This window comes from Oryzias latipes, chromosome 24 (assembly GCF_053564925.1).
Source record: "Oryzias latipes strain Hd-rR chromosome 24, Olatipes_Hd-rR_3.1".
Taxonomy (NCBI): Eukaryota; Metazoa; Chordata; class Actinopteri; order Beloniformes; family Adrianichthyidae; genus Oryzias; species Oryzias latipes.
In genome coordinates, this window is record NC_136260.1 from 15,943,557 (window position 1) to 15,968,814 (window position 25,258).

At 42.6% G+C, this 25,258-nt stretch overlaps 1 protein-coding gene across 8 annotated transcripts in view; it reads left to right on the forward strand.

Moving 5' to 3' along the window:
- Positions 1-24,480, forward strand: part of syne1a (spectrin repeat containing, nuclear envelope 1a) — a 105,154-nt gene extending 80,674 nt beyond the window's left edge. For 6 of the 8 annotated variants that reach the window (XM_023953156.2, XM_023953155.2, XM_023953158.2 and 3 more), the window contains 54 exons: positions 603-716; positions 863-1,024; positions 1,352-1,546; positions 1,649-1,822; positions 2,387-2,578; positions 2,702-2,833; positions 3,140-3,240; positions 3,406-3,556; positions 3,687-3,809; positions 3,916-4,089; positions 4,186-4,401; positions 4,496-4,597; positions 4,686-4,805; positions 4,879-5,079; positions 5,178-5,351; positions 5,432-5,563; positions 5,644-5,840; positions 5,931-6,063; positions 6,147-6,329; positions 6,565-6,714; positions 6,796-6,972; positions 7,056-7,211; positions 7,294-7,449; positions 7,526-7,696; positions 7,772-7,905; positions 7,988-8,192; positions 8,785-8,967; positions 9,061-9,207; positions 9,303-9,457; positions 9,611-9,758; positions 9,840-9,934; positions 10,589-10,823; positions 10,933-11,127; positions 11,881-12,006; positions 12,959-13,114; positions 13,420-13,578; positions 13,665-13,831; positions 15,837-15,999; positions 16,453-16,640; positions 16,772-16,922; positions 17,230-17,412; positions 17,510-17,647; positions 17,723-17,914; positions 17,997-18,315; positions 18,504-18,572; positions 18,860-18,978; positions 19,052-19,178; positions 19,247-19,458; positions 19,547-19,753; positions 19,846-19,974; positions 20,155-20,412; positions 20,482-20,541; positions 21,017-21,075; positions 23,273-24,480. In XM_023953156.2, coding sequence (XP_023808924.1) covers positions 603-716; positions 863-1,024; positions 1,352-1,546; positions 1,649-1,822; positions 2,387-2,578; positions 2,702-2,833; positions 3,140-3,240; positions 3,406-3,556; positions 3,687-3,809; positions 3,916-4,089; positions 4,186-4,401; positions 4,496-4,597; positions 4,686-4,805; positions 4,879-5,079; positions 5,178-5,351; positions 5,432-5,563; positions 5,644-5,840; positions 5,931-6,063; positions 6,147-6,329; positions 6,565-6,714; positions 6,796-6,972; positions 7,056-7,211; positions 7,294-7,449; positions 7,526-7,696; positions 7,772-7,905; positions 7,988-8,192; positions 8,785-8,967; positions 9,061-9,207; positions 9,303-9,457; positions 9,611-9,758; positions 9,840-9,934; positions 10,589-10,823; positions 10,933-11,127; positions 11,881-12,006; positions 12,959-13,114; positions 13,420-13,578; positions 13,665-13,831; positions 15,837-15,999; positions 16,453-16,640; positions 16,772-16,922; positions 17,230-17,412; positions 17,510-17,647; positions 17,723-17,914; positions 17,997-18,315; positions 18,504-18,572; positions 18,860-18,978; positions 19,052-19,178; positions 19,247-19,458; positions 19,547-19,753; positions 19,846-19,974; positions 20,155-20,412; positions 20,482-20,541; positions 21,017-21,075; positions 23,273-23,528 — 8,721 coding nt within the window. In that variant the 3' untranslated portion in view covers positions 23,529-24,480. The remainder of the gene's footprint in view (positions 1-602; positions 717-862; positions 1,025-1,351; positions 1,547-1,648; positions 1,823-2,386; positions 2,579-2,701; positions 2,834-3,139; positions 3,241-3,405; positions 3,557-3,686; positions 3,810-3,915; positions 4,090-4,185; positions 4,402-4,495; positions 4,598-4,685; positions 4,806-4,878; positions 5,080-5,177; positions 5,352-5,431; positions 5,564-5,643; positions 5,841-5,930; positions 6,064-6,146; positions 6,330-6,564; positions 6,715-6,795; positions 6,973-7,055; positions 7,212-7,293; positions 7,450-7,525; positions 7,697-7,771; positions 7,906-7,987; positions 8,193-8,784; positions 8,968-9,060; positions 9,208-9,302; positions 9,458-9,610; positions 9,759-9,839; positions 9,935-10,588; positions 10,824-10,932; positions 11,128-11,880; positions 12,007-12,958; positions 13,115-13,419; positions 13,579-13,664; positions 13,832-15,836; positions 16,000-16,452; positions 16,641-16,771; positions 16,923-17,229; positions 17,413-17,509; positions 17,648-17,722; positions 17,915-17,996; positions 18,316-18,503; positions 18,573-18,859; positions 18,979-19,051; positions 19,179-19,246; positions 19,459-19,546; positions 19,754-19,845; positions 19,975-20,154; positions 20,413-20,481; positions 20,542-21,016; positions 21,076-23,272) is intronic. The other 2 variants (XM_023953160.2, XM_023953157.2) reach the window with 2 other exon arrangements.
- Positions 24,481-25,258: the final 778 nt, after the last annotated feature.

The following is a 25,258-nucleotide window of genomic DNA, read 5'->3' on the forward strand; positions in this document are numbered from 1 at the left end:
ATATTTAAATTAATTAGATTTGAAATTCCCGTATAATCTATCTCTTAAGGTGGAATAGTTAATCCTGCACTTCTTTATTCATCTCCTTAACCTTTAAAATCTCACCCACACCCTGTGAGTTTGACATTAGATTTGCCTTCTTTGCTTTTTCTTCCCATCCTCATTTTGTTGCATTTCTAAGCTGTTTAACTTTTACATCAGTTGTGCCTTGGGTCATATGTTGGATGAGAATATATCGTATTCAGAAGTGGGAAGAAGCATTTTTGTTTTTCTGTCATCATCTGGGTTTGTGTTGCTGTTTGTTTGTTTTTTTTTAGATTCTCCCAGAGGTCAGTTGCTAAAAGAAATACTAAAGCTAACGAGATGAAAACATTTTCAATGATCCCTGAGAAGAAATCTACAGATAAAACATCAAAGGTCTAAATTTTCAGCCTTTAAGTTTTGATGAGGGGTTGAATCCCGAAGAGTTTTAATTAAAATATTGAAATGAACACAAAACCGACAAAAAACAATGTAAAAGATGATTTTGCTTTGCAAGTTTTTACTGCCTAACAGTATTTTGCACAACCTGCAGTCACTTCTAATGGGTTGTTCTGCTCCAGGGTCGAACTGGACTAAGCCGAGCTCCCCTTCAGGAACTCTACGACCCGTCGATGGAAACCAGCTCTGCTAACTTGGATGACCTCCAGAGATCCTGGGAAACACTCAAGAATGTGGTATGATAGATCCTCAGCTTCATTCAACTAATTCTCGTTGGGAACGAATTCTAGAAATTGGTAGAGTTAGCCAAAAACTGAGACATACTTTATTTTACTCTGAGCCATCTTGCATTTCTATTTTCCTTTCTTCTTCTGCGCCACAGATCAGCGAGAAGCAGAAGAGCTTGTACGAAGCTCTGGTGAGGCAGCAGCATTATCAGGAGTCCCTCCAATCCATTTCCACCAAGATGGAGTCTATTGAGGGGGCACTTAATGAGAGCCTGGAACCCAGCAAAACTCCAGAGAGTCAGATGGCTGCACACCAGGTGAGGACATGTGTGGGAAGCTGTTCCCTATCAGTCTGGGTGTTGCACTTGAATCCGTGAGGAAAAACTACAATCATCCTTTGTGCGAGTACAAAGACGACAAAAGAACAAGACGTCTGTGCGAACACAGAGCATGATTGAGGGGGAAGATACTGTGCTAGTCTGTATGGTCACCGTTGCTATGCCAACTTCACAGTTCCTCTTTGGTGTCGTTCTCTAGAGTTTAGAAATCTTCCTTTCCTTCTGTAGTTTTCACAGTTTTTTGGGGTGGCTGGGTTGTTGTTTTTGTTGTCAGCTCTTACTCATGTCCACTCCTGGTGTGCACAGGCTCTGATGGATGAGATCTCGATGCTGCAGGATGAAATTGGCGAGCTACAGGCACGTTTCTCTGAGGAGCTTACAGACAATGACGGCGATGGGGAAGCTGGTGACCAACTGGCTCTGCAGTCCACTCTCACTGTCCTTGGAGAAAGGATGGCTACCATTCGGATGAAGGCCTCTGGGAAACGACAGCTGCTGGAGGTGGATGCCAAAACATCATCAAAAGTTTTCATGTCTTCTTGCAATGTTTGGATTTCATCGTCGATCCCCGGGAGTTTAACCCGTTTGTGATGCCGACGGCAGGAGAAGCTGAGCGAGCAGCTGGAGGAGCAGCGGCAGGAGCAGGCTCTTCAGCGGTACCACAGCGAGGCAGAGGAGCTCGACCACTGGCTGCTCAGCACTCGCGCCACCCTCAGCTCTGCTCTTCAGCTCCAAAACGCAGACATGGATATGGAGGAGCAGCTCATTGATTGTCAGGTCCGGCTGGAAATTCTTTTTTCTCACAAGACTTAATAATATTTTATCAGCTAAAATCTGTAGCTTGTTTGTCAACATTTTTTTTTCCAAACTTACAATACAAAATTAAGAATATTTCGTTTTTGTGGTTTGTCTCTGTTTTGCATTATTTGTATCTTGCTTCTGTATTTTTAAAATAAATCGAGTGACATCATTGATTCAGAAATAACACCTCTCCTCAGATTCATTCTGCATATAATTTTCTTACTATTGCTATCCTGTTTTTTTAATAACAGTGGCCCTCTGAAGCTCTGAGTTTGCAGGATCTTTAGTGAACAACAAAATGTTTTGAACCATAACTTACCAAAACTGTGCAAACATTTTGGACTGAAATCTGACCCTGTCTTTGCTCTGAAAGATTTGTCTATTTGTCACTTTTATCTTCTGAATTATGAGGAATCCGATTAGATGTTTACTTTTATTCTTGTTGCTTAAAAAGTCATTCTTCCCTTCCTTGGAATCTTGAAACAAAAAGTGTTATATATTTTACATATATTCAATAAAAAATCCCTCTTGTTTTTGCAGAACATGCTTTTTGAGATTGAGCAGAAAGTGGTCTACCTGTCGGAGCTGTCCGTCCACAGCGAGAGTTTGCTGTTGGAAGGTCGTGCTGAAACCAAGGAGGAGGCGGAGCAGCTGACCGTTAAACTGCATTCGCTCAAAGACAGCCTGCTGGAGCTGCAGCAGATGCTGCAGGACAAACAGGTGGACATACAGGTGTGATTACAAGCTTTTTCTTCCCCAACATCCAAACCGAATGTGTCCTTTTCCTTTTTTTGAGTACATTTTTATAATTAGAATCGCTGCAGTCTGTGAAATACTGAAGATTGTTTCCTCCAGGGTTCGCTGCTGGAGCAGGAGGACAGTGAGCCAGACTCCTCTCTGTCCCAGAGTCCTAATGTCCAGGACTGGCTGTCTCAGGCGCGCTCCACTCGCACACAGCAGCAGCACGACCAAATGCTTAAACAAAAGGTGGGATTTTACACTGATTTTTACCCCATAAAACCCTGGAAAAAGATTTCTCTTCAAATGCTACCCCTTTATTTGCCAGAACACTATTTTTATTTGTAAATTGCAATCTATTCTTTGCATTATAGACCATTTCTTCGAAAATGACCTCATTTTTATCTCATTTTAAAACTTGCTACAAGTTAGTTTTTCATATTTTATTACATCTTACTATCAAAAATTCTTTTTCAGCAATTTTTCTTTCCATTTACAGTGCTTTTATTAACAAAATTCCATTGGTTAAAGTGCTAAAAGTCTGTTTCTCGATAGGAGCTTCAGGAGCAGGTGGCAGAGCAGAGGAAGCTGCTCCAGTCTGTAGCCACCGCCGGAGAAGAGATCTTCAACCAACAGAGCACACCGAATGGGGACAGGTACAGTAGATACACTCCACCCTGCATTTTTACAAACTGTGTTCACATAACTGACACATTTTGATTTTAGCGCAATTCTACATAAATATTTGCACACAAAAATCTTCCCCTTTTAAATAAAAATTCTGCTTATTTATTGGAAACTCGCCTGTCTCCTTGCTGCAGTGAGATGATGGTACCTGGGGGAGTGTTACTGGAATCGGAGACCTCCTCTCCTGTGGAGCAGCTGAGACAGAGGTGGGAAAACCTGAACAAAGATCAGAGCACCAAGCTGCAGCTCTCCCTCAGCTCCTTGGAGCACGACCAGCACAGCCCTGTAAGCACACAGGAGATATGCTTTTCTCTGTCAAAAATTGGTTTTTTTAAAGCCTTTTTTCACTATAGGTGTTTTTTCTGGAGCTAATGTGTTCCTTGTTATCATTCCTTTCCTTTTTTTTGGTACACAGGTCCTTTACCGCTCCCGTCTGTCCAGCCCTGGTGGGGTTTTGAGAAGTGAAGCTACTAGCCAAGACTCCCTAAAAGGGTTGTTTGAAGCCTGCTGCTTGACTCTAGACAGAATTAATGAAGAAGTAAAGCACTAAAAACTACTTCAAATTCATTCTAAACGTTTTGGATTTTGTTCTGCCTCCAGTTCACCTACTTATTGTTGTTTTTTTTGTTCCTGTTCATTTGCAGGCAGCCAGCAGCGAGGGGAAGCGGGCAGCATCTTTTAGAGAGGCCACAGTCCAGCAGGATCTCTATGCTGCCGTGTCAGCAGCCTCCTCCTGGTTAGACACTACAGAGAATCATCTGCTCTCTGGTCCAGTGCTGCTGTCAGAGGACACTCACACTCAGCTCACACACTTAGAGGTAAGACCAGACAACATCCAGTCTCTGTTTTGTTCACTTTTTTCCCCATAAAAGAATCCCTTTTAATCCTAATTCAATTGTGTTTTTATTGTTCAGAGTCTAAATAAACAGCTAAAGGAGATGAGCAGAGAAGTAAAAGAGTGTAGGGACTGGCTGCATGGAGGAACAGGCAGAGTGTGGGGTGCAGAGGAGCGTACCCTGATTGAGGACACCCTGGAGGGGCTTCAGGAGAGGATGGGCCTGCTGGACTCTGTTCTGGAGCAGCACTGTGACAGCATCAGGGACAGCCTTCAAGAGCACACAGTCTTTCAGGTAAAACAAAAAGTTTTCACCGCTAAATGTTATTGCGATTCATCTCTTCAAATGATTTGATTATTCATTTTATTTTAAACATTGTCGTTACCAGAATGAACTGAGGATGCTGTTCGTGGCTCTAAATGAAAGCAAACATCAGCTGCTGCAGAAAATGGCAGGAATGACAGACAGACCTGCGTCCAAACAGTTAGAGGTGCGTTTATATGAACTGCAGACTAAAACTTTAACTACAGAAGGTTTCTACAAGAAGCATTCTTATGAATCTGTGGCGTTCTTTGCAGACTTTAACTGAAGTTGATGACAGCTTGAGGGAGTTTGAGCTGAAAGTGGCTGAGTTAAGGAGCACAGCAGATAGACTCCAGCTGGATCAAACCTCCAAGCAGGAACTTCTCAAACTACAAGTAATTGGGTTTTTTTTGTTTCCTATTCCAAGAATATTATACCCATTTCTAATTATTTGGTGGATGTTTTTAGGACACCTATGAAGAGCTGGTGCTCATGGTGGGCTCCAGGCGTAGCAGCCTGAACCAGGGCTTGTCCCTGAAAGCTCAATATGAAGCTGCACTTCTGGATCTCACTGAGCTGGTTGACACGGCCCAGGACAAGATGGCCGCTGACCAAAAGATGGCAGTGGCTTCTGTCATAGAGGTCCAGATGCTGCTGGATAAACACAGAGTAAAGAGGATGAGTTATTTCTATAATCTCGTTTTGCGCTTATGGCCTTTTTTCTTTCTGTAGGAGTAGAATTTAATGTTTTAACTTGTCAAACGCAGGAGTTTTTCCAATTCTTGGAACGCCACATGATCCTCACTCGGACATATTTTAGTAAAGTGTCTGGCCTGGTGGCGCAGAGGGAAAGCCATGCCCTGGAGGAAACGATGACTTCAGCTTTTAATGTGCTCAAACAAGCCCACAAAAGAGGAGTTGAACTGGAGGGCATTCTGGAGGTCAGAATACATCGAATGTATTATTTGTTTTCATCTTGATCAGTTCAGATGTAAAATGTATAACGGATTCTTCCTTTCAGTCATGGAGAAGGTTTGTGGAAGACTATCAGGCTCTTTGCAAACAACTGGAGGCTGTGGAGAGTAGCATCCCCACTGTGGGTCTGGTTGAGGAGACCGAAGACAGAATCACTGAAAGGATCAGTCTTTATCAGGTCAGCATCTTTAAACAGACTCATCCAGAAATAAATCCATCCACGCAGGATCAGCGTGTCACGTTAACCATCTCCCACAGCGCCTAAAGGCGAGCCTTGCAGAACACCAGCCCCAGCTGTACCAGGTTCTGGAGGAGGGAAGGAGGCTTCTTCTGTCGGTCAGCTGTTCAGATTTGGAGAGGCAGCTGACTCAGCTAGGAGATCACTGGCTCTCATCCACAACCAAAGTCAACAAGGAGCTGCAGCGCCTCGACTCAACGCTCAAACACTGGAGCAGGTCTTGTTCAAACCGTCAGATTAGTTTGAAATATGAATCTACCTGTTTTAATAACGTCCCATAACCGCGCTTTCCTCCCGTGTTATAAAGGTATCAGTGTGAGTCAGCAGAGCTTAGCCACTGGTTACAATCAGCTTTAGTCAGACTGGAGTTCTGGACAACCCAATCTGTGACAGTGCCTCAAGAGCTGGAGACAGTCAGAGATCACCTCTGTGCCTTTTTGGTCAGCTAAGTTCCACCAGCGATGTCGATGATGTGAAACACCTCATATTCTGCTGACATCTGCAATTTTGTTTTTTTTCTCAGGAATTTTCCAAAGAAGTGGATGCAAAGTCGTCTTTACGCTCGTCTGTGCTGAGCACGGGAAACCAGCTGCTGCGGCTGAAAAGGGTAGACACAGCTGGTCTGAGGACAGCACTGAGCCAAATCAACACTCAGTGGGCAGAGCTGCTGACTCACATCCCTGTAGTGCAAGAAAAGCTGCACCAGGTCTGATTCGTCTTAGATTTTAAAACATATTGTTAAACACAACAATAAAAAGGAGAAAGCATCTATATAGTCTCACTCACAAAAATACATTTCAAAACAAAACATGTTGTTTAGCAAATATCCTAACAGAGTAGCTGAGATTTTACCCTTTTATTTATCATACTTACATTACAGATGCTTTTTCGTGTGCACTATCCCTGGGAAACTCCATAAAACGTGTTTTTTTTTCCTGCAGTTGCAAATGGAGAAGCTGGCCTCCCGACATGCCATCACTGAACTCATGAGCTGGATCTCGCTCATGGAGAACATCATAGAGGAAGATCAGGACAAGATTTTGAGCGCTGTTGGCTCTGATGTGGTCCAAAATTTCTTGCAGAAGTATAAGGTACAAAACACATCTATGTATGCCTTCCTCTTTTAACTTGTGGCATCCTCATTACCAACCCATCCAATCTATGTTTGCCAGGGTTTTCGCATTGATCTGACCTGTAAGCATTTGACGGTGGACTTTGTGAATCAGTCAGTGCTGCAGATCAGCAGTCAGGATGTAGAGGGAAAGCGCAGTGACAAAACAGACTTTGCAGAGAGGCTGGGAGCTATGAACAGAAGGTGGCAGATACTGCAGGGTCTCATTGCTGAAAAGGTGCAGTATTCTTCACATATCATCATCTTTCTTTTATGAGAAATCTTTATTAAAAATCCACTTAAACACTTGTGTTTCCTCAGATTCAGCTTTTGGAAGGACTTGTGGGAAGTTGGGTAGAGTATGAGAACAGTGTCCAGGCTCTGAAGACCTGGTTCACACAACAGGAAGAGAAACTAAAAAAGAAACACAGGATAGAGGATGTAGCATCTGTGCAGAATGCACTCAAAGAATGTCAGGTACAGTAAATGCACTGCAGGCTCAAGCACAGTTTGTTTTGTTAAAAAAAAATGTCTTCATCATATTTTATTTCTGTCTCAGGATTTGGAAGAACGGTTGAAGGAAAAAGAGAAGGATCTAGAGAAAGCTGAAGAAAGAGGGAATACTCTCATTCAGGATAAGAAAGGTGCAGCCTGTTCTGCTGTGAAGGAGACCCTGGAGGGACTCAACAGCTCCCGATCTCGTCTGGATCAAATGGTGAGTTTCCCATAACTTTTACAAAGCATCCTGAATTTTGCCTCTCTTACACAGTTTTCTTATTTTTTCCCGTCAGATAAGTCAAATAAAAGTGAACCTGCGGTCCGCACTGGAGCAGTGGACTTTATACGGACGAGCTTCAGAAGAAATTAACGGTTACCTAATGGAGGGTAGATATTCTGTCTCCAGGCTGCACCTCCTTAACGGGTCTTTAGAGGCGGTGCAAGAGCAGGTGGAAAGTCTGGAGGTACGTGGTGCAGAAACGAAGGAAACTGCCTCGGTTTGGAAAAGAAACGTAAACGTGCATGTCTGCGGAAAACAGAGTCTGCAGGAGGAGATGGAAAAACAGGAGAGCAGCCTGAGGAAGTTTGGTTCTGTAACCCACCAGCTGTTAGCCGAGAGTCATCCTTCTGTGGCAGAAACCCTCAACAGTGCTCTCCAGGATGTCAACATCAGGTGACACCCTACTTCAGCAATAACTTTATCCTCTGTTTTTTTTTTTAAATTCTATTTAACCTTCTACTATGTTCCTCTTAAGGTGGAACAATCTTCTTGAGAACATCTCAGAGCAGCTCAAAAGCAGTAAGGCTTTGCTGGTGTTGTGGCAGCACTACCAGTCATTGTACAGCCAATGTTTGACTGCAGTTCAGAAGCAGGAAGAGCGTGCCGACCACTTGCTGAGGAGTGCCACCGACAAGGAAATCACAGAAGAGGAGAGTGGTGCCTGGATACAAGAGTGCAACGTGAGAGCTAATTTCCTAGATGAACAATGTTTTAATGAAATTAGATTTTTCCCCAAGATTTTTTTAATCTTCCAGAGTCCAGAGCACGCATAAAATGTTCTTTGCATTCACTTTTTTTCCTCTAAAGAAATGAAAATAAGCCTCTTAACTGCCTGTCAGCCCACTGTTAGGGTTCACAAAGCCCACATTCCTGCTGCTGAACGCTGAATGCACCCCATCCTTTTGTGAGCTGGATTTCAAGATCGTAGTTGAGTCCAACAAAAGGCTTTTTTTTACAGAGGACTGCAAAGGCAAAGACAGACCCCTGATTTACACTACAGGGGTCCCGGGGCCAAGCGGAGCATGACCAACCCTAATGTCTTGGAACACATTTTCTAAATGCTTCAAGCAGACAGTTATTTTGACTGCGCTTTTATCAGATAAAGTCTATGAGAATTCAACCTCTTCCTGTCTTTTTGCTTGTTAAAATCCACACAGGTTTATTTTTGTTCTTACAGACAAGTTTAGAAAAAAAGTGACACTACCCTTGAGAAATTCTGGTGTCTTTCTGAAGCTTCTTTGAGGGTTGCTGACTGGTTCCTTTGTTATGCAGGCCTGCCTCAGCGATCAGGGCTTGGTGCAGCAGTCCCTCCAGCAGCTGCAGGCGTTAGGGGAGCAGCTGAAGAGTCAAATCGACGCCTGCTCTTCTGCATCCCTCAAATCAGACCAGCTGTCACTCAGTCATCGCTTAGCAGCTCTTGAACATGGCCTTCACAGGCAGCAAGAAGTACTTCTGGTATGGATGCAGAAATTGTTGAAGTGGACAATAAATATAACCCGATATTTAACATTTTTGGAGAGGCCTCATCTTTGCTGTGTCTGTTTCTAGTCTGGATCTCAAGCCTGTGAAGGTTTCAAACACCAGATGGATGGATTAATTTGTAAGGCAAAGGAGGCTGAGGAGGTTCTTAAAGTGCCCGACCCTGTGGGTTCTCTAGACACCACTGTCCTCCAAGCAAGTATAGAACAACTGAAGGTGCCTATTCTCAAGCCTTTGCCTCCCCTATAAAAGCCAGATTCTTTGGTTTAGTCCTAACCCTTCCCAAAAAAAATGTGGTCTTGTTTTTTTAGGTGCACCTATTGAAGCTGAGCAGTCTGTCTCCAGATCTTGAGCGCTTGAACGAGTTGGTCTACAGGATACCTGTCAGTGACCGAGATGTTAAAAGGCTTCAGAATCTTAACAGATCTTGGGCATCTCACACTGCTCACCTCACCGAGAGGTTAAGGTAACACCAGCCTCCATATTTCATCACCAGATGTTCAACATTTGTGGGAATAAATCTCACAAACTAAAAACATTGTTACCTTAGATTCAACTGTTGGATTGATGTGGTCAACCAGCTCACAACCAATGCTTACTGAGTTTTGTGTTTCTTCAGTAAACTACAGTTGCTGCTGCTCCAGCAGCAGACTTTCCTTCAAAAATGCGAAGCCTGGATGGATTTCCTCTCTCAGACCGAACAAAAGCTTGGGTCCGAGATTTCGGGCAACTACCAGAGTCTGCTGGAGCAGCAAAGAGACCACGAGGTCAGGGGGGTCGCTGTGCCTGTGAGCATGCTCACTTCCCATAATTGTTTGGAGCATTTTCTTATTCTGGTCTTCCTGCAGTTGTTCCAAGCTGAAATGTTCAGCAGGCAGCAGATTCTTCACTCCATCATCAGCGACGGGCATCGTTTCTTGGACCAGGGACAAGTGCATGATGGGTAAAAACAACACTGAGTGTTACATTGTAATGTGCAATAATGATTACTGAAATGTTTAAATTACAATCAATAAGCTATTGATTTTGTTTACTTGATCTGCAATATGTAGCAATCATTTCTGGTTTAATGTTATCATGTGTTCTAATGATAATCAATTATTATTACATATCGGTACCGTTAATGTTTACTGAAATTATGAATGAATGTTTTCTGAAGATCATCAATCATTAGTAGGCACTGGATTTTGTTACTTCAAGAGAATCTATCTGATCAGAACTGGATTTAAAACCCTGTAAAACTATCAAATGAATGAACGCAGTAGGGGTGGGATTATATAAGCTTGCTTCTTCCCACTCCTTTTCAAGCAATAAATCAAACTCTACTTATACTTCAGTTAATGATCACTGTATTTAATTAAGCAAATGTGATTTAAGTGACATTTTTGTTTTGTTTTCTGTCTTTTAAATCTATGCATTTCATTATTTCTGTAATGAGTTTGATAAATATGTGTAAACTCTGTTGCTTTGACTACAATGCTTGAAATAAATCAATCAAATCAAATCAAAATCAAAAACAACAAAAAAAATGCAAGAAAATGAAAGAACAAGAAAGTGGTTCAGATTTAAAGTAATTCATTCTGATTCAAATCAACAGCGATGACTTCAGTGTGAAGTTGGCTTTGCTGAGCAATCAGTGGCAGTGTGTGATACGGCGAGCCCAGCAGCGGAGAGGCGTCATTGACAGTTTAGTGCACCAGTGGCAAAATTACCAGGAGATGGCGGAAAAGCTGCATCGAAGGCTGCAGGAAGTGACTCATGACACAGATCTGCACAGGCCGGGGGAGCCCGTTTCACTGCAGCAGGCCAGAAACCTGATGGGTCAGATCCAGGTAAGCTAAAAGGGGATTAGGATGTTTTATTTAAATGAGATAATTTATATTTGTTTCAATAATCCCTCCCTCCGTTTACCTGTCTCCACTGTGCTCTTCGCTTCTCCAGCTCAGAGAAAGAGTCCTTCAAAGGCAGCATGGAGTTTACATCCTGACTGTGGAGGCTGGCAGGAGCTTGCTGCTGTCAGCTGATGTCAGAGCAGAGTGCACGCTGCAGACGGAGCTCATGGAGATTCAGGAAAAGTGGAGGCACTCCCACCATCACCTGGATCAGCAGAGGAAGGAGCTACACAGCATACTGAAGGTCCAACTGCTGAAAGAAACTGCTGAAACATTCCGCATGAACTGCAGTGTTAATCAGACATCCTCCAGCAGGTTTATGCAGCTTACTTCTTGTGCACATATGCTGCAGGCTGAAGAGATGCTTTAGAGGGCACCGAAGGGCATCTGAGCATTTAATGAGGCTGACCCATTATGCATGCTGGTCACTGAAGCCAGGTTGTGCTGTTAATTATGCAACACTGCACCTTAAAGCCCTGAAACGGCACATAAACTGTTCTCCTGGCCTCGTGTGGACAGCCTCTCTGCACTCTTAAGCACAAATGCATAAAGCTGGGAACAGAAATGCTACCCCAAGGCACTGTCCCTGCTTCTGCTGCATCGTAAAAGCTCCGATAGTCCCTAAGTCAGACTGAATGACGCAGTTCAGAAGATGGATCCAGACATTTGTTTAGACTGTTGGTTAAAAAATGCTGCAGCTTTTGCTAAATATTACCACATTTTATCCTGAACTGGACAAAGACTGCACTCTGGAAGAGCGTAACCACCTTTTTCTTTCTTACGGTGCTGCTTAAAGGTCCAAACTAAAGTAGGTCATCTCTTGTATATCAAGTGATGTTTGACTTGAGCTCTTTTGACAAGTCCTTCTAGGTGATAAGTGTCATTTCAGTGTCATTTGGTGATGCAGTTGTTGCTGCAGCAGCTTTAATTGGCACTTTTGTGTGTTTCCGAAAAGCCTGACTGTGTTTTTTTTCCTGCTTTGTGTGTGTTTTTGTAGAGCTGGGAACGATGTGAGAAAGGCATCGATGTGTCTCTGGAAAAGCTGAGGGCCTTTAAGAGGAAGCTGTCCGTGCCGCTGCCTGAGCATAACGAGGAGCTGCACTCAGAACAAATCAGATGCAAGGTGGGACAAAACATCTACATTTGACACTCAAAAATGATCTTTTTTATATTCAAATAATTATTTGGCATCATGTTTACTTGCTTTCAAATGCCCAGAAAGGAAGACTTGTCTTTCTGTTGCACATTTCATCTCACTGCGAGAAAAACAGATAAACAGACAGATTAGTAGGAGAAAGAAACAGCTATCTATTTGCACTTGGATGACTTTCCTCTTCAGTGTTTACCCTATTTTTTTCTGCAAAAGTTTCCTTTATTTGCATTTTTTAATCATGTTTAAAAAAATATGATTTTTCAAATGCAATTTTATATTAGTTTTTTAGTCCTAGAAAATTCATTTATTATTTGTGCAAAATATTTAAAAAAAAGACACTGTCAGCTTCTCAATTTAAAGTGTCATGCACGGCACGTCCTCAGCTCCTCCAGCAGGAGGAGGAGGAGGAGAAGGACAATGTGTGTGTAGCTGCACATAGCATCAGCTAAGGAGGGGGTGGGGACTGAGACGGAGAGAAATTGCATTTGCATGAGAGAAAGAGCGAGCATCCTCGTTGGCCATCGGGGCGTTTGAATGAGTGTGCGCTTCCTTTGTGTGTGCGAGTTGCGTATTGGAGACATTCTCCGGCAGCACAAATGATTACACTAATGCAAAACCGCCTCAGTGACGTGGAGGAGGAGGTACAAGGTTAGCGATTCCCGTTATCTTTTCCAGCTTCACCCTTGAATCCCCCAGCTTTTGTTTTCATCATATTTTTCTGCAATTATCGCTTTTGGAGGATATTTGTGTTTTGAAGCTCCTGCTGGTGGGATTTTTACACTTTAATTTGCTGCTTTCTACGTTTCAACTGCTTCTGCTGTTCATCAACTGCAGCTGTGAGTCACACGGACTGTAGCTGCCAGTTCTTGAGGATGCTACTCTTCTGACTGCTTTCTGTTGACATCTCTTGCTTTGGATGCAGGAGCTGGAGAACGCTGTGGAAGGCTGGACCAATGACCTTACTTCCTTATACATGTTGAGAGATTCCCTGGGGGGCGTGGTCAGTGCAGATGACATCACAGCGCTACAGGAACGCCTCCAGCTGCTACAGTGCCATTGGGAGGAAGTCTGCCATCAGGTACATGCAATCTTGCCAACAATCTTCCCGTTATTAAATATACTTACTATTTTTTTAAATATTTGTAATTAATCTAAATCAGCTGAAGCATTATTCTAAATGTGCTATGAACATTTATGAATCTTTTTTTTTTTTAAACAGTTTAATTAAACAAAAGAATCATAACTGTGGGATGAATCTGCAATCAACAAAATTTTATTATGCCTTTACTTAAAATATTGTTTTGAAACTACAGTTATAAATTGCTTCTTAAAAGAGGATTTGCACGTTTATGGTTTTTATTCAACGCATCTTTGTCTCTCCAGCTTTCTCTGCGTCGACAACAGGTGAGCGAGAAGCTGAACGAGTGGGCCGTTTTCAATGAGAAGAACAAGGAACTGTGTGAGTGGCTGACGCAGATGGAGAGCAAAGTCTCTCAGAATGGGGACGTCAGTATTGATGAGATGATCGAGAAGCTACGGAAGGTAATTTCTCAGCAAAAATGGGACAAAAGGGCAATTCAAGAAAATGTCAGAAGAAAAAAATAGCAGCTTTGGGTTTTTTCCATTAGGACTACCAAGAAGAGATCAGTGTTGCTGAAGAGAACAAGCAGCAGCTGCAGGTGATGGGCCAGCGTTTGGCAAGGACAAGTCAGGACAACAAGGCGGCAGAGATCCAGAACAAACTCTGCAAAGTCAGCGAGCGCTGGCAACACCTGCTGGACCTGATTGCAGCCAGGTGAGTGAGGATGAGGAGCGGTTAAATTCTACACACATAAAAATAACAAAAATGATTATTTATCATGTCATATGCTTAAAAAAGGTTTTAAGACCCAGCCTGATCATCTTTTAGGTAGTTTGAGTTTTAGCCAAAATCATAAAACTTGTGCAGTTTCTGCAGAATTTTGGCTGAGTTTTGGCTGAAACGGTCTGCACGGAGCAGCGCCGCCCCTTTTCCTTTCCCCATGAGTGAAAGTGTAGAGAGAGCATGGAGTTTGTTGCGAACCCTAGGTTTTTTTTTTTATATGGGAATTTTTTTCGTCTAATTTTGTTTGACAATGATTGGAATAAAGAAATACTCAGACGTGCTATTTTAAGATTAAGAACATTTTGGAATGACCAAAAATGGTTTTCATTGAAGTGAGTCTTTAAAGTCTTAAACCACACAATTGTAAATTAGGAAAATAGCCAGAAAAACGTGTATTTCTTAAAATCTTTTAGTTCTCCTAGTGTGGACGGTTCAGACGCGTCTGCTTCCAGAACCACATTAGTTTAGATTTTTCTTCCCACCGTCATGCCGAGTCATTTTCTTTGTTTCTGGTGTCGGGAGGAAGTCCACTGAGTGGAGCTGCACACCAAGCAGAGAGGGGTCACATTCCTGATGTCTCCTCAGTTTGACTCCCAAAGCACACTTCCTCTAAGAGTTTCTCCACAAAAGAAAAAAGACTTTTATGTTCGTAGGATTCACTTTATTTACTTAAAGTAGTTTGACAAAAGGTGTGTACAAGAAGAGCTTTTTGGGAATCGACCAAACTTTGACTGCAGTTGTCCCAGCTGCCCTCCCCGGCTGTTGCCCTCTGGATTGGGGGAGGGAAAAAGGGACGCTGTCTTCTCTCGTGCAGACAGCTGCACTTTTTTCCATGTCTTTTCTGAAGTAGAAGAGTTTTTTTCTATCATAATTTTTAATGCAATATTTTCTCCCGTTTATAATATTTGACACCAGGTTTTTATTAAAAAGTCTAAAATGCTTTCTTGAGTTTGGATCGGGTGTGTAATATTCTGTCACAGTGCAGATCTGCAGCACATGCCTCTGACTGTGCAGCTCTTTTTAGAAACAGCCGCACTTGTCACTCTCAACCACTCACACACACACACACACACACACACACACACACACACACGCAGGCCTGTTTGGGCTTCTCTTTTTTAACCTTGGAGACAGACAGTTGAGAAGTCCCAGTTGTGCCGCCCTCTTCACATTAGAAAGCATTGCATGGGGAGCTTGCTCATGAAAGGGAAGAGTGTTGTGATTGAGACACAAACCCGTCGTGGTATTGCCGGTGTTTGGGAATTCTGCTCCCCCATGGTTCTGGATTCAGGGACAGATAAAATGGCCGGATGCTCGAGTGAGGAGGATCTTCCGGATTGCGACTGTGATGTCAACAGGCAGATAAATCATTTTATCCTTTCTTTGCACCTTCCCTCACAAATAAGCTGTACAATATTTACAGAAGTCTAAACTTTAAAATGTGTTTATTGTTGCATCAGGAAGTTCTGGATTTAAATCCTTCGGTTTGGAAACTGTTTTTGTTTGTCTGATGTGCAGCAGTGAGAATTTCCTTCATGTGAGAATGTCCCAGTTATCAAACCAAATTCTGTTGTGAAGAAACTAACAATTAAGATGAAAAAAATCACACTGGTGCTTCTATAACTAGATTGAAGCCTTACTTTATGGGCTGAAACTTTGAAAAACATGAGTTTATCTTTTAAAAAAAGTGGTATTCCTGCAGTTTTGGATGTTTGTATAAGCACAGATCATTTTGTAGCTTGAGGAACAGGATGATGCACCTGCTGAAGAACTCTGTGTTTGGACAGTGATCCAATATCATCCACTAATCATTTTGTATAATCAAAAAACTCACATTTTTTTTCATTGTTTTCCTAGCTGTTTCCAGAAAGAAGACTTTCTTTTTGGTTGCTTTGAATTGTTCCATGTCTTTATGTCTCTGCTGTTTCTCCTCCAGGGTGAAGAAGCTGCGGGAGACTCTTGTGGCCGTGCAGCAGTTGGACAAAAACATGAGCAGCTTGCGTTCTTGGCTGTCTTACATCGAGGCTGAACTGTCCAGACCCATCGCCTACGAGGCCTGCGACTACCAAGAGATCGCAAGGAAACTCAACCAGCAGCAGGCAAGCAGCAGATCTCCTTCTCTGCTCAAGTCTTGAAAACGTAACATGTTCATGGTTACTTCCGGTGCAACAAAGCAAATTTGTACCGTAGAAGTGTTTTTCTGTTGAACTAAATGACTTTTTCTGGAGCTGAGAGAAACCAGTGGTGCTCAAACACACAATACGCCAACAGATGAATCATTCACAGCTGTTTGTTTAAAGTCATCTCTTTGTATGTGTCACTAGATATCATGCTGCAAACTAAATCTGGACTCTTTAAGACCCCACTGACCTCTTTCTTAGGTCTAGAGTTAGCTCACATATAAATTCAGTTTATCGGTGAGTCTGTGTTAGTTAAATGCAGGCTTGGACAACCGTTTCTGGATAGATTTGTGGTCTAAAAGTAGTTTTAAGTTCTGTACACTTTGAAGCAGAGTTGGTGCAACGCCTGAATGGTGACTGCATGTCTTTTAGGAACTCCAACACGACATAGAGAAGCACAGCACAGGCGTGGCTTCAGTGTTGAACCTGTGTGAGGTCCTCCTGCACGACTGCGATGCCTGCTCCACTGAGACCGAGTGCGACTCCATCCAGCAAGCCACCAGAGGGCTGGACAGACGCTGGAGGAACATCTGTGCCATGTCCATGGAAAGGCGGCTCAGGTCAGTGTTTCTCCACTCACTTTTCTAAATTCAATCATTTGAAAACATGACAACTACATTGCTGCAGCAGCTAACACCACAGATTTATATTGTTTGGAAGATCCTTTAGGAATTTACTTTTTCCCCTTCAGAATCGAGGAGACATGGAGGTTGTGGCAGAAGTTTCTGGATGATTACTCCAAGTTTGAGGACTGGCTGAAGACGTCAGAAAAAACGGCAGCCCTTCCTAACTCCTCTGGGGTTCTCTACACTGTCGCTAAAGAGGAACTCAAAAAGTTCGAGGTCTTGACTTTTTTCACCATTTATTAGTTACCGATAGTTTTTGTAGTTGTTTTGCAGATACCAACAATTTTAAAGGTATTTGGGTTTAGTTGTGATATTTTGAGAAATTTAAACTCAAAATACTAAGAAAAAGATAAATGGAGGGATAGAAAAGTGTCGATCCATTTGCTGCTGTCTGCTCAGCTGTTGGCGTCCATCTCAGCACAATTGAAGATTCTACAAATTGACCTAAATCGGACTAGAACTTAAATGTAGTTGCTTTTGAGTTCTGTGAGTGGACTTGAAGCATGTCTGCGTTTCCCCTCAGGCTTTTCAGCGTCAGGTTCAGGAGTGCCTGACTCAGTTGGAGCTCATCAACAAGCAGTACCGTCGCCTGGCCCGGGAGAACCGCACAGACTCCTCCTGCCGACTGCGAGAGATGGTGCACAATGGGAACAGGCGATGGGACAACCTGCAGAAGAGGGTGGGAGCCATACTACGTAGGCTTAAGGTATCCTGAAATCTGTTTAGGCAAATAATCTAATTTAACTTCTCGTCATTGAGAATTGATTACATTAAAAAAAATGTTTCTCTTCGGATTTTCACAGCACTTCATCAGCCAGAGGGAGGAGTTTGAGACTGCACGGGACAGCATCCTGGTGTGGCTCACTGAGATGGATCTCCAGTTAACCAACATCGAGCACTTCTCTGAGTGCGACGTACAGGCCAAAATAAAGCAGCTCAGGGTAAGAGCAAAACTTTTTTATTTAAAAACACTTTTTTATTGTTTCACACTAACAGTTTACTATGTGTCCATGCAGGCGTTCCAGCAGGAGATCTATATGAACACGACCAAAATTGAGTTGGTGTTCCGTCAGGGGGAAGCTCTGATCGAGAAGAGCGAACCTCTGGATGCAGCTGTTATCGAAGAGGAGCTGGAGGAGCTGCAGAGGTACTGTCAGGAGGTGTTCGGACGAGTGGACAGATACTACAAGAAGCTCACGCGGCTGCCTGTAAGTCAAGTGAAAAAACAAAAATGAACGTTCTTCCTGCCTCTGTATGAAACTTTTTCCCGCTTTCGGCTGCTCCTCCCAGCTGGTGGATGATGAGCTTGATGGTTCAGACAAAGAGCTGGATGTGGAAGACGGCGGAGATCTTTCTGAGCTGCAGTGGGGCGACTCTGCGGTGCCGCAGACTTCTAGTCGGCCGGCGTCAGGCCCGACTGTCCTCGTGAGGGCTGATCGCTCTGGCCGAGACACACCGGCGAGTGTCGACTCTATCCCCTTAGAGTGGGACCACGACTACGACCTTAGCAGAGGTCTGGACAGCCCAGGCAGTCGAGAAAACGGGGAAAGAAGTCGAGGGCAAGAAGAAGAGGATGAGTATCTCAGGACGGATGCCAATGTGCTTTCAGGTTGGTCTGACTTTACTGAACAATTGTGATATACACTTTTTTAATGTTTAAAATAACTTAAATTGGTTTTTCACTTTCTACAAATCATTCTGAGGCTTTCGGAAAGCCTTCAGAGCAAATTAAAGATTGGACGTATGGAGTTTATCACATCCCAGCATACGTAGTGTTGGCTGTGTTTCTCTTCCCAGATGTAGTTATCCCAGAGAGCCCAGAGGCCTATATAAAACTGACTGAGAACACACTCAAATCCTCCTCTGGTATGAAACCGCATGAGTCGGTGTCAGCATGCTGCTTTTCTAACAGGATGCACATAAATATCCTCACAGCTGCATGCCTCAGCTCTGCTTTCAGTCACTTCATATCATTTATATGTAGCATTTATTTATTTTTCTTCATTCATCATTCAAAATAACTCACGCCTGAAAACAGAATTCTTCTATTTTGTTAACATATTTTGTGTTGCATTGAGTTTAAGCATCATTTCACGTTAAGACCACGCCAAGGAAAACTGTTTGAACCATAAAACTGTGTGGTTTCATCTCAGGTGAGCCAGGCCAGCTGGAGAACAGCCTGAGACAGCTGGACCAGGCTTTGGATGCAGGACGCTATCATCTCCAGAAGAGGGAGGCCTCTGCAAGCCCCGACTCCACCTACATCGGATATGTAAGTCCTTCTCAGCATCTGCTCTTTTAATTTGAAATTTATGAAGACAAAAGATTTCATATGATCTTCACAGATGCGTCTGATGGGAGACTGTCGCAGCAACTTGGATGCACTGAAGAGGGCTGAGGAAGAACTGACTGAAGACGAGGAGGACACGGACGGACTGACCAACCCGGTCATCCAAGACGCACAGAGCGCTGGTCAGCTGCACCCAAGCACAATTTATTGAGTTGTGTTACAGGCTGCAGTAACACCTTTTCACCTGTAGGGGTGATCGAGCGCTGGGAGCTCATCCAGGCTCAGTCTCTGAGTGAGAAGCACAGACACAAACAGAACCTGCTGCAGTGGCAGCAGCTGATCTCAGATCTGCAGTCCATGAGAGCCCGGCTGGGTCAATCAGAGCTCGAACTGGGTCAGCTAAGGGCTCACATTCTGAGCACCGACATAAACTCCATCCAGCAGAGAATCAGGAAGCTCAAGGTTTGATTGTGTCGTTGCCTAATTATAAAACACATTTTAAAAATCTTGTTTGCAGTTGGTTTAAAATCTCTTGCTGTTGTCTGACCAGGAGCTGCAGAAAAGCTTGGACGCTCACAAGTCAGAGGTCCTATCCATCAACCTGAGCAGTGCAGACTTCCTCCAATCTCAGCCCGACTCCGAGGAGGCGTGCGAGCTCAGGGACCGGCTGAAAGAGATGAACTCGCACTGGGATCGACTTGGCGCCTCACTGGAAAATTGGAGGGAGGAGCTTCAGAGGGCGCTGCTACAGTGCCAAGTACAGAAAAACGAAAATATACTTTGCTTGTGATGCAAAACGATCTGTGGTGCAAGTTAGCTAAAAGAATGAAATGCTTCTGTCTTTTCCAGGAGTTTCATGAAATGAGCCACGGTCTGCTGCTGTGGCTCGAGAACATTGACCGGAGGAGGAATCAGGTTGTGCCCCTGCCTCAGAGAGCTGACAGGGAAACATTACAAGCCCTTCACAAAATATTGATGGTATGTATTTTCTCATTGCTGCTGTCACAGTGTCAATTCTGTGCCTAACAACATCAAGATTCAGGTATCAAACATTCCTTAGTTATACTTACAGCATTCAATTAAGAATATAAAAAGGTATTTATTCTCTAGATGAATCCGATGAGGTGGAGAATACACTTTTTTTTCCTCTTTTTGCAGAAAATCAAGCTTGAACTCCTGGACTCGAGGCAGAAAGTGTCGTCCCTTCAGGAGCTGTCCGCTCAGCTGCTGGTCAGCACCAAACCTCAGACTGTGCAGACGCAGATGTCTGAGCAGAACCACCTTCACGGCAGCGAATGTCTGGAGGCCCAAGAGAAGGTTCACGTGATCTGGAACAGGACGAGGCTGCTGCAAAGGGAGGTCAACTCAGACCTGGAGGAGCTGGAGAAGAGGATGGAGGCCATGGATGCTGAGAAGGTCGACGGACTACAAACCGACCATCCTACTTTAATGAATATTATTAAACATTTTTTTCTTTATTCTCAGGATTCTTTGCCAGCTCCAGTCTCTGGTTCAGAGGTGACCATCAAATGTCGCAAACGATCGGTAATGTGAACTCCAGCTTGTTAAACCGAATCTCCTCCTTCACTTGAATGCTGCTCACTTCATTTTTTATTTTTTTTATTTTAAATGATTTTACTGTTTGCAATTCTTCTGCTAACACACATGAAAAGAATGCTGATACCACCTCCTCTTTTGAAAAAATGTTTTGCTGCCTTAGATTTTACAAGAAAAGCTGGCTTCTTATGTGAATTAGTTAAACTATGCATGAATATTTTTGTTATTTTGCTGTTAAGCATTGAGAGTTTTGAAGTATTTAGCCTTGAGAAGCCAGATTTCTTGGTTCAACAAGTTGGTCACTGATCATGATAAGGAGGATGCCTCCTCTAGCGATGTTTTGGCTCTCTTTATGTTATTTGTTGTTTGTTTTTCTATCATCAGAGGCTTTGCCTTTATTTGCCTTTGACTGAAACATTTTTTTTTCTTTCTTTTACCCCGCCCTGCTCATTACGTGGTACAGCCCCGAGCCAAAAGTAGTCAGACCCACCCGGGACCCCCTGAGAGCTGCCCGCGTCACAGGTACCTCTCTCCTGGACTCTAGAAACAGCGATGATGGAACCAACGCTGTGTGCTAATCTTCTCGGATCTGCCACCTTTTATTGATTTAAATGAAGGTGGTTTCGATGATTGCAGCTGTGTTCCATGATCCTCCTGTTCTTTAGAGGCCATGTTGTCGGCTCTTAAAAGAGCGGGGAACCGCCTTCATCAGGCCGCTCCCTTTCTCCTTTAATTGTTTGGTTTCACTGCTTCTCTTTCCCCTGCTGCTTTTTGAATGGCACCATTAAAAACATGACCACATTTTTTGCCCTTCCTGTTTGGAGAGTGACATCTTCATGATGGAGATGGCAGCCTCACTGACCACCAGCCTGAGCTCCAAAGATGTTCTTGTTCCCTTTTTTTTTGTCTGTCGTGCTTTCCGCACCGTTTCTTTCCCCTCATAGTTTTACAGCAGGATGTGATGCTGTAACTCCTGCCGAGCTTCCTGCTACCTTAACTCCCACACTCTCCTCCTTTTTCCTCTCCAGACCTCTGAACTCCCATGTCTGACCTTCATTTCTATTTTCTTTCAAATCAACACACAAACCTGGAGAAAATTAAAAATAAAAGTAATTATTTATAAGGCAACGTATTATTTACATGTAGAATGAATTGGGATGCGCACACGCTCGCTCACAGGAAGGATGGGGACGTGGATGAAGAGATGTGAGTGACCCTCAGTGAGGATGAGTCTCAGGCAGAACATGATGTTCCTCCCCTTGAAACTTGGCTCCGACTCTGGAAATCTTTTGGCATTTCTCCTTCTACTGTTTGGAGTGGTTCGTGGCATTGAACTCTCACATAGTCGGCTGTAAAGCAAGAACACCCCCAACCCCCCTTCAACCAGGGAGTCCACATCCCACTATCTCTGAATTCTTGTGGTTGAACAAATGCGAGACTCGTGGCTAAAACGGCAGTCAAATGCCGCATCATGTTTAGTGTAATGCATTTTGGCTTAATTTGACTTGATCAAAAAAATGACAAAAGTTTGAAGTTAATTTTTATCAAAGTCAATCCCAGATCATAAAAAACACGTTAAACTTTCCTGTAAAGGTAAACAATTGGGAGTCTGTAGAAGTTTTTACAAATATCTTTTAACTAAAGTGAAAAGCTTTAAATTGGGTATTTACTGCTTTTAGTTTGGTTTTCTGTGATGTCTTAAAGACCCGCTCCAATGAAAATCGTGCTTTTGGTATTTTTAACACGTTCTTGTGGCATTTTTCATGTACAGAAAATTGAGCTTAAAATTCAATTTCTGTGTATTTCTTTATGCAAATCATTGTGAATCAGGAGTAGGCGAAAAAATGTCGTTTAAAAAAACGTGAAGTAGAAAATACACTAAATCTCCGTGCTCACTCCATTCCGATCCATGTTCTTCATTTTCCTCCTATCAGCTGGCATCTGGATCAAAACTCCAATAGTGCCACCATTTGCTGCACCGATAATGTTAGGTCGAGGTTGCGAGGGGCTGTAAGCTAGAGGCAGAGCGTGTAAACGGAGAGCTCTCAACAATGGGGAGGGGAAGGGGGTGGGGTTGCTCCATGCCGACAGTCCCACCTACAACTCAGGGGTGAATTTCTAATAAACTACTACCGCTCTGCAGAAACTGTCCTAGAAAATGACACAGATCTTTTTTACTTTTGACTGAAAACTCCATAAGCATAGTTAAAAGACGACTGGGAATGCTTTTAAATTAGATTAAAAGATGATCGGACTAAGACTTTAGGATCATAAATGAATAGTACATCATTACCAGCTTGCTGATGTGACAAAAGGAAAAATTAAGACTAAACAACTGGGTTAAATGATACACATTTCTATTCCAAACATGGCACTTGTTGTAATTAGGCTTTTTATTTTAAAATAATTGACAACATAAGTTTTTTTCTTAAAAAAAAAAGCCTGAGTGGTTGATCATTTTGTTTTTACACTAGTAAATGTGTGTTTGCTCAACTGTTCTGCAGTAGTTTTGTACAGAAAGTCCCTTTTTTTTTTAGAGAAAGCTTCTGACTTTGGTCCTTTTAAAATTTGAACTTTTCTAATCCTTTTTCTCTATATTTGTATATCTTATACTATGAACCATTTAAATGTAGTTTAATACATTTTAATGTGATCAAATGTTTTGCAAGTGAACTCATGTTTTCTCCACGCTGTTTTACTTTTGCCGGTCTTCCTGCAGCCGGAGCAGATCAGCAGGCGCCGCTGGCTGCGTTTCCTCCCAATCTGACCTTCCTGATGGCGTCTCCTCCTCCTCCTCCTTCCTGCTTCGGGTCTTCAGGGCTGCTCTCCCTGTTCATTTGCTCCTTCTCCTCCTCATCGGCCTGGCTTGCCTGGTTCCCATGACGGAGCAGGACTACAGCTGTCACCACGCCAACAACTTTGCCCGCTCTTTCCATCCAATGCTGCACTACACCAATGGACCTCCACCCATCTGAGGAGCAGCACATTTTTTACTCACCTGCTGCTTTGCCAAGGACTCCACTGACTCCTGTGAATGTTTCCTCTTCACCTTGTGCCCAAGAGCAAAGAACGTGTCTCCTGCTGGGGACCAACACGTATTATGAAGTAGTTGAAAGGTGTAACGCAGACTCACTAGTGTGGTGCACCACGAAATCACCTCAACCCTTTAAAGAAAACTCTTCATAAGAAGCAGACCTTCATACAAAGACTCTTTCTTCTCGGTCCAAATATTCCTTGTTTTTTTTTAACTTAATTGTAATTTTTTAGGGTTGCTGCTACTATTTATTTAGAGTTCACTCAGCTAATATATTGCTAGTGCTGACTAAGCCGAAGCACCACCTCAAGTGGGAGTTGTACCTGTAAATTGTAGAGTAGGTCTGCAGTTTGAGTAGCAATCATTCAGCGGTGAACAGCTTCATTCCAAACATGATTGAAGCAGCACAGAACATTTTGGAAACAAAGTTTTCCCAGTTTGAAGCTTAAAAAATGAAGCACTGAAGGTACTGCACTGAAACCCTCCGGCCAAGATTACACCCCACCCCACAAAGCTCCTTATTCCTTTTATTATCAGTATTTAATGAATCAGTGGGAAATATTAACAAAAAATGCTATGTTTGTTGTTTTAAATGCCTTGTACTACAGGCAGTATTTTTTTATCCTTCTGTGTGAGCATGCACTTAAACCACCCACTTCTAAAAAAAACAAAAGAAAGAAAAAAGCCAAACAATCACTGGTAGTGTTGTAGTGGAGATGATGTTCTTTATAATGACTGCGAGAATTATTCTGCGCTGGTGAGACATCGGAATCACAGTGTCGTCCAAGCTTAATCTGTAAAATATTAAATATGAATATAGTTATTTATGTATGTACAGTTTGCTAATTCATAAATATTTCTCTCTTTGCAAAAAATAAAACATCAAGTATTTACTTTTGTGGCTTCTTAGACTTTTTGGAAAAGTCAAGAATTGTTTTCATGCTTATGCATTTATTATTATTCAACATGCAAAAAAGTACATTTTGGCTTATTTAACTTGAATTTTGGAGATTTTAAAATATTTCTTGAAACAAAAATAGTTTGAAAACATTTTCAAATTTGGAGTCCCAAATCTGTCTCAAACTGATCTGGTTTTTTATGTCAGAAAATGAGGGACAACTGTGTAAGTGTTTGGTGGTCTGTGGAGCTGAACTATGGCTGACCGGAGAAAAAATCAGGCAAAATAAAATAACAAAGTAAGGCAAATTCTGCACAACAATTAAATTCATTAGCAGTTGATGCAATTTTTATCCAAAAACAATTTACTGTAAATCCAAGTAAAATCTCAGTGTGCTTTTTTGTATTTTTTTACTATTTTTTTACTGACGCGTTGGTTAGCAATAAATTTGGAAACATTTGTCAGTCTTTAAAGCTATATTCTAATTGTCTGGAAAAAAAATGTGTCCTGTAAATTCAAGATCCACAGAAGTTGAACCGGTTCCAGATGACCATTACATTTGAATACCAGGCAAAACTGAGTCAGAATCAACTTTTTTGCATAATTCCAACTAAAAGCTCCTCAACTCCTTATTTTTTTGTGAAATATTTTGGTCTAGTACAAACTGGCATTGTGCAGTTTGATATGAATTTAGTTGTCATCCCAGAAAACTAAATGAAGACTGATTTGAGAGAATAATGAATGTCTGACATCCCTGGTGATGCAAGTGTGAG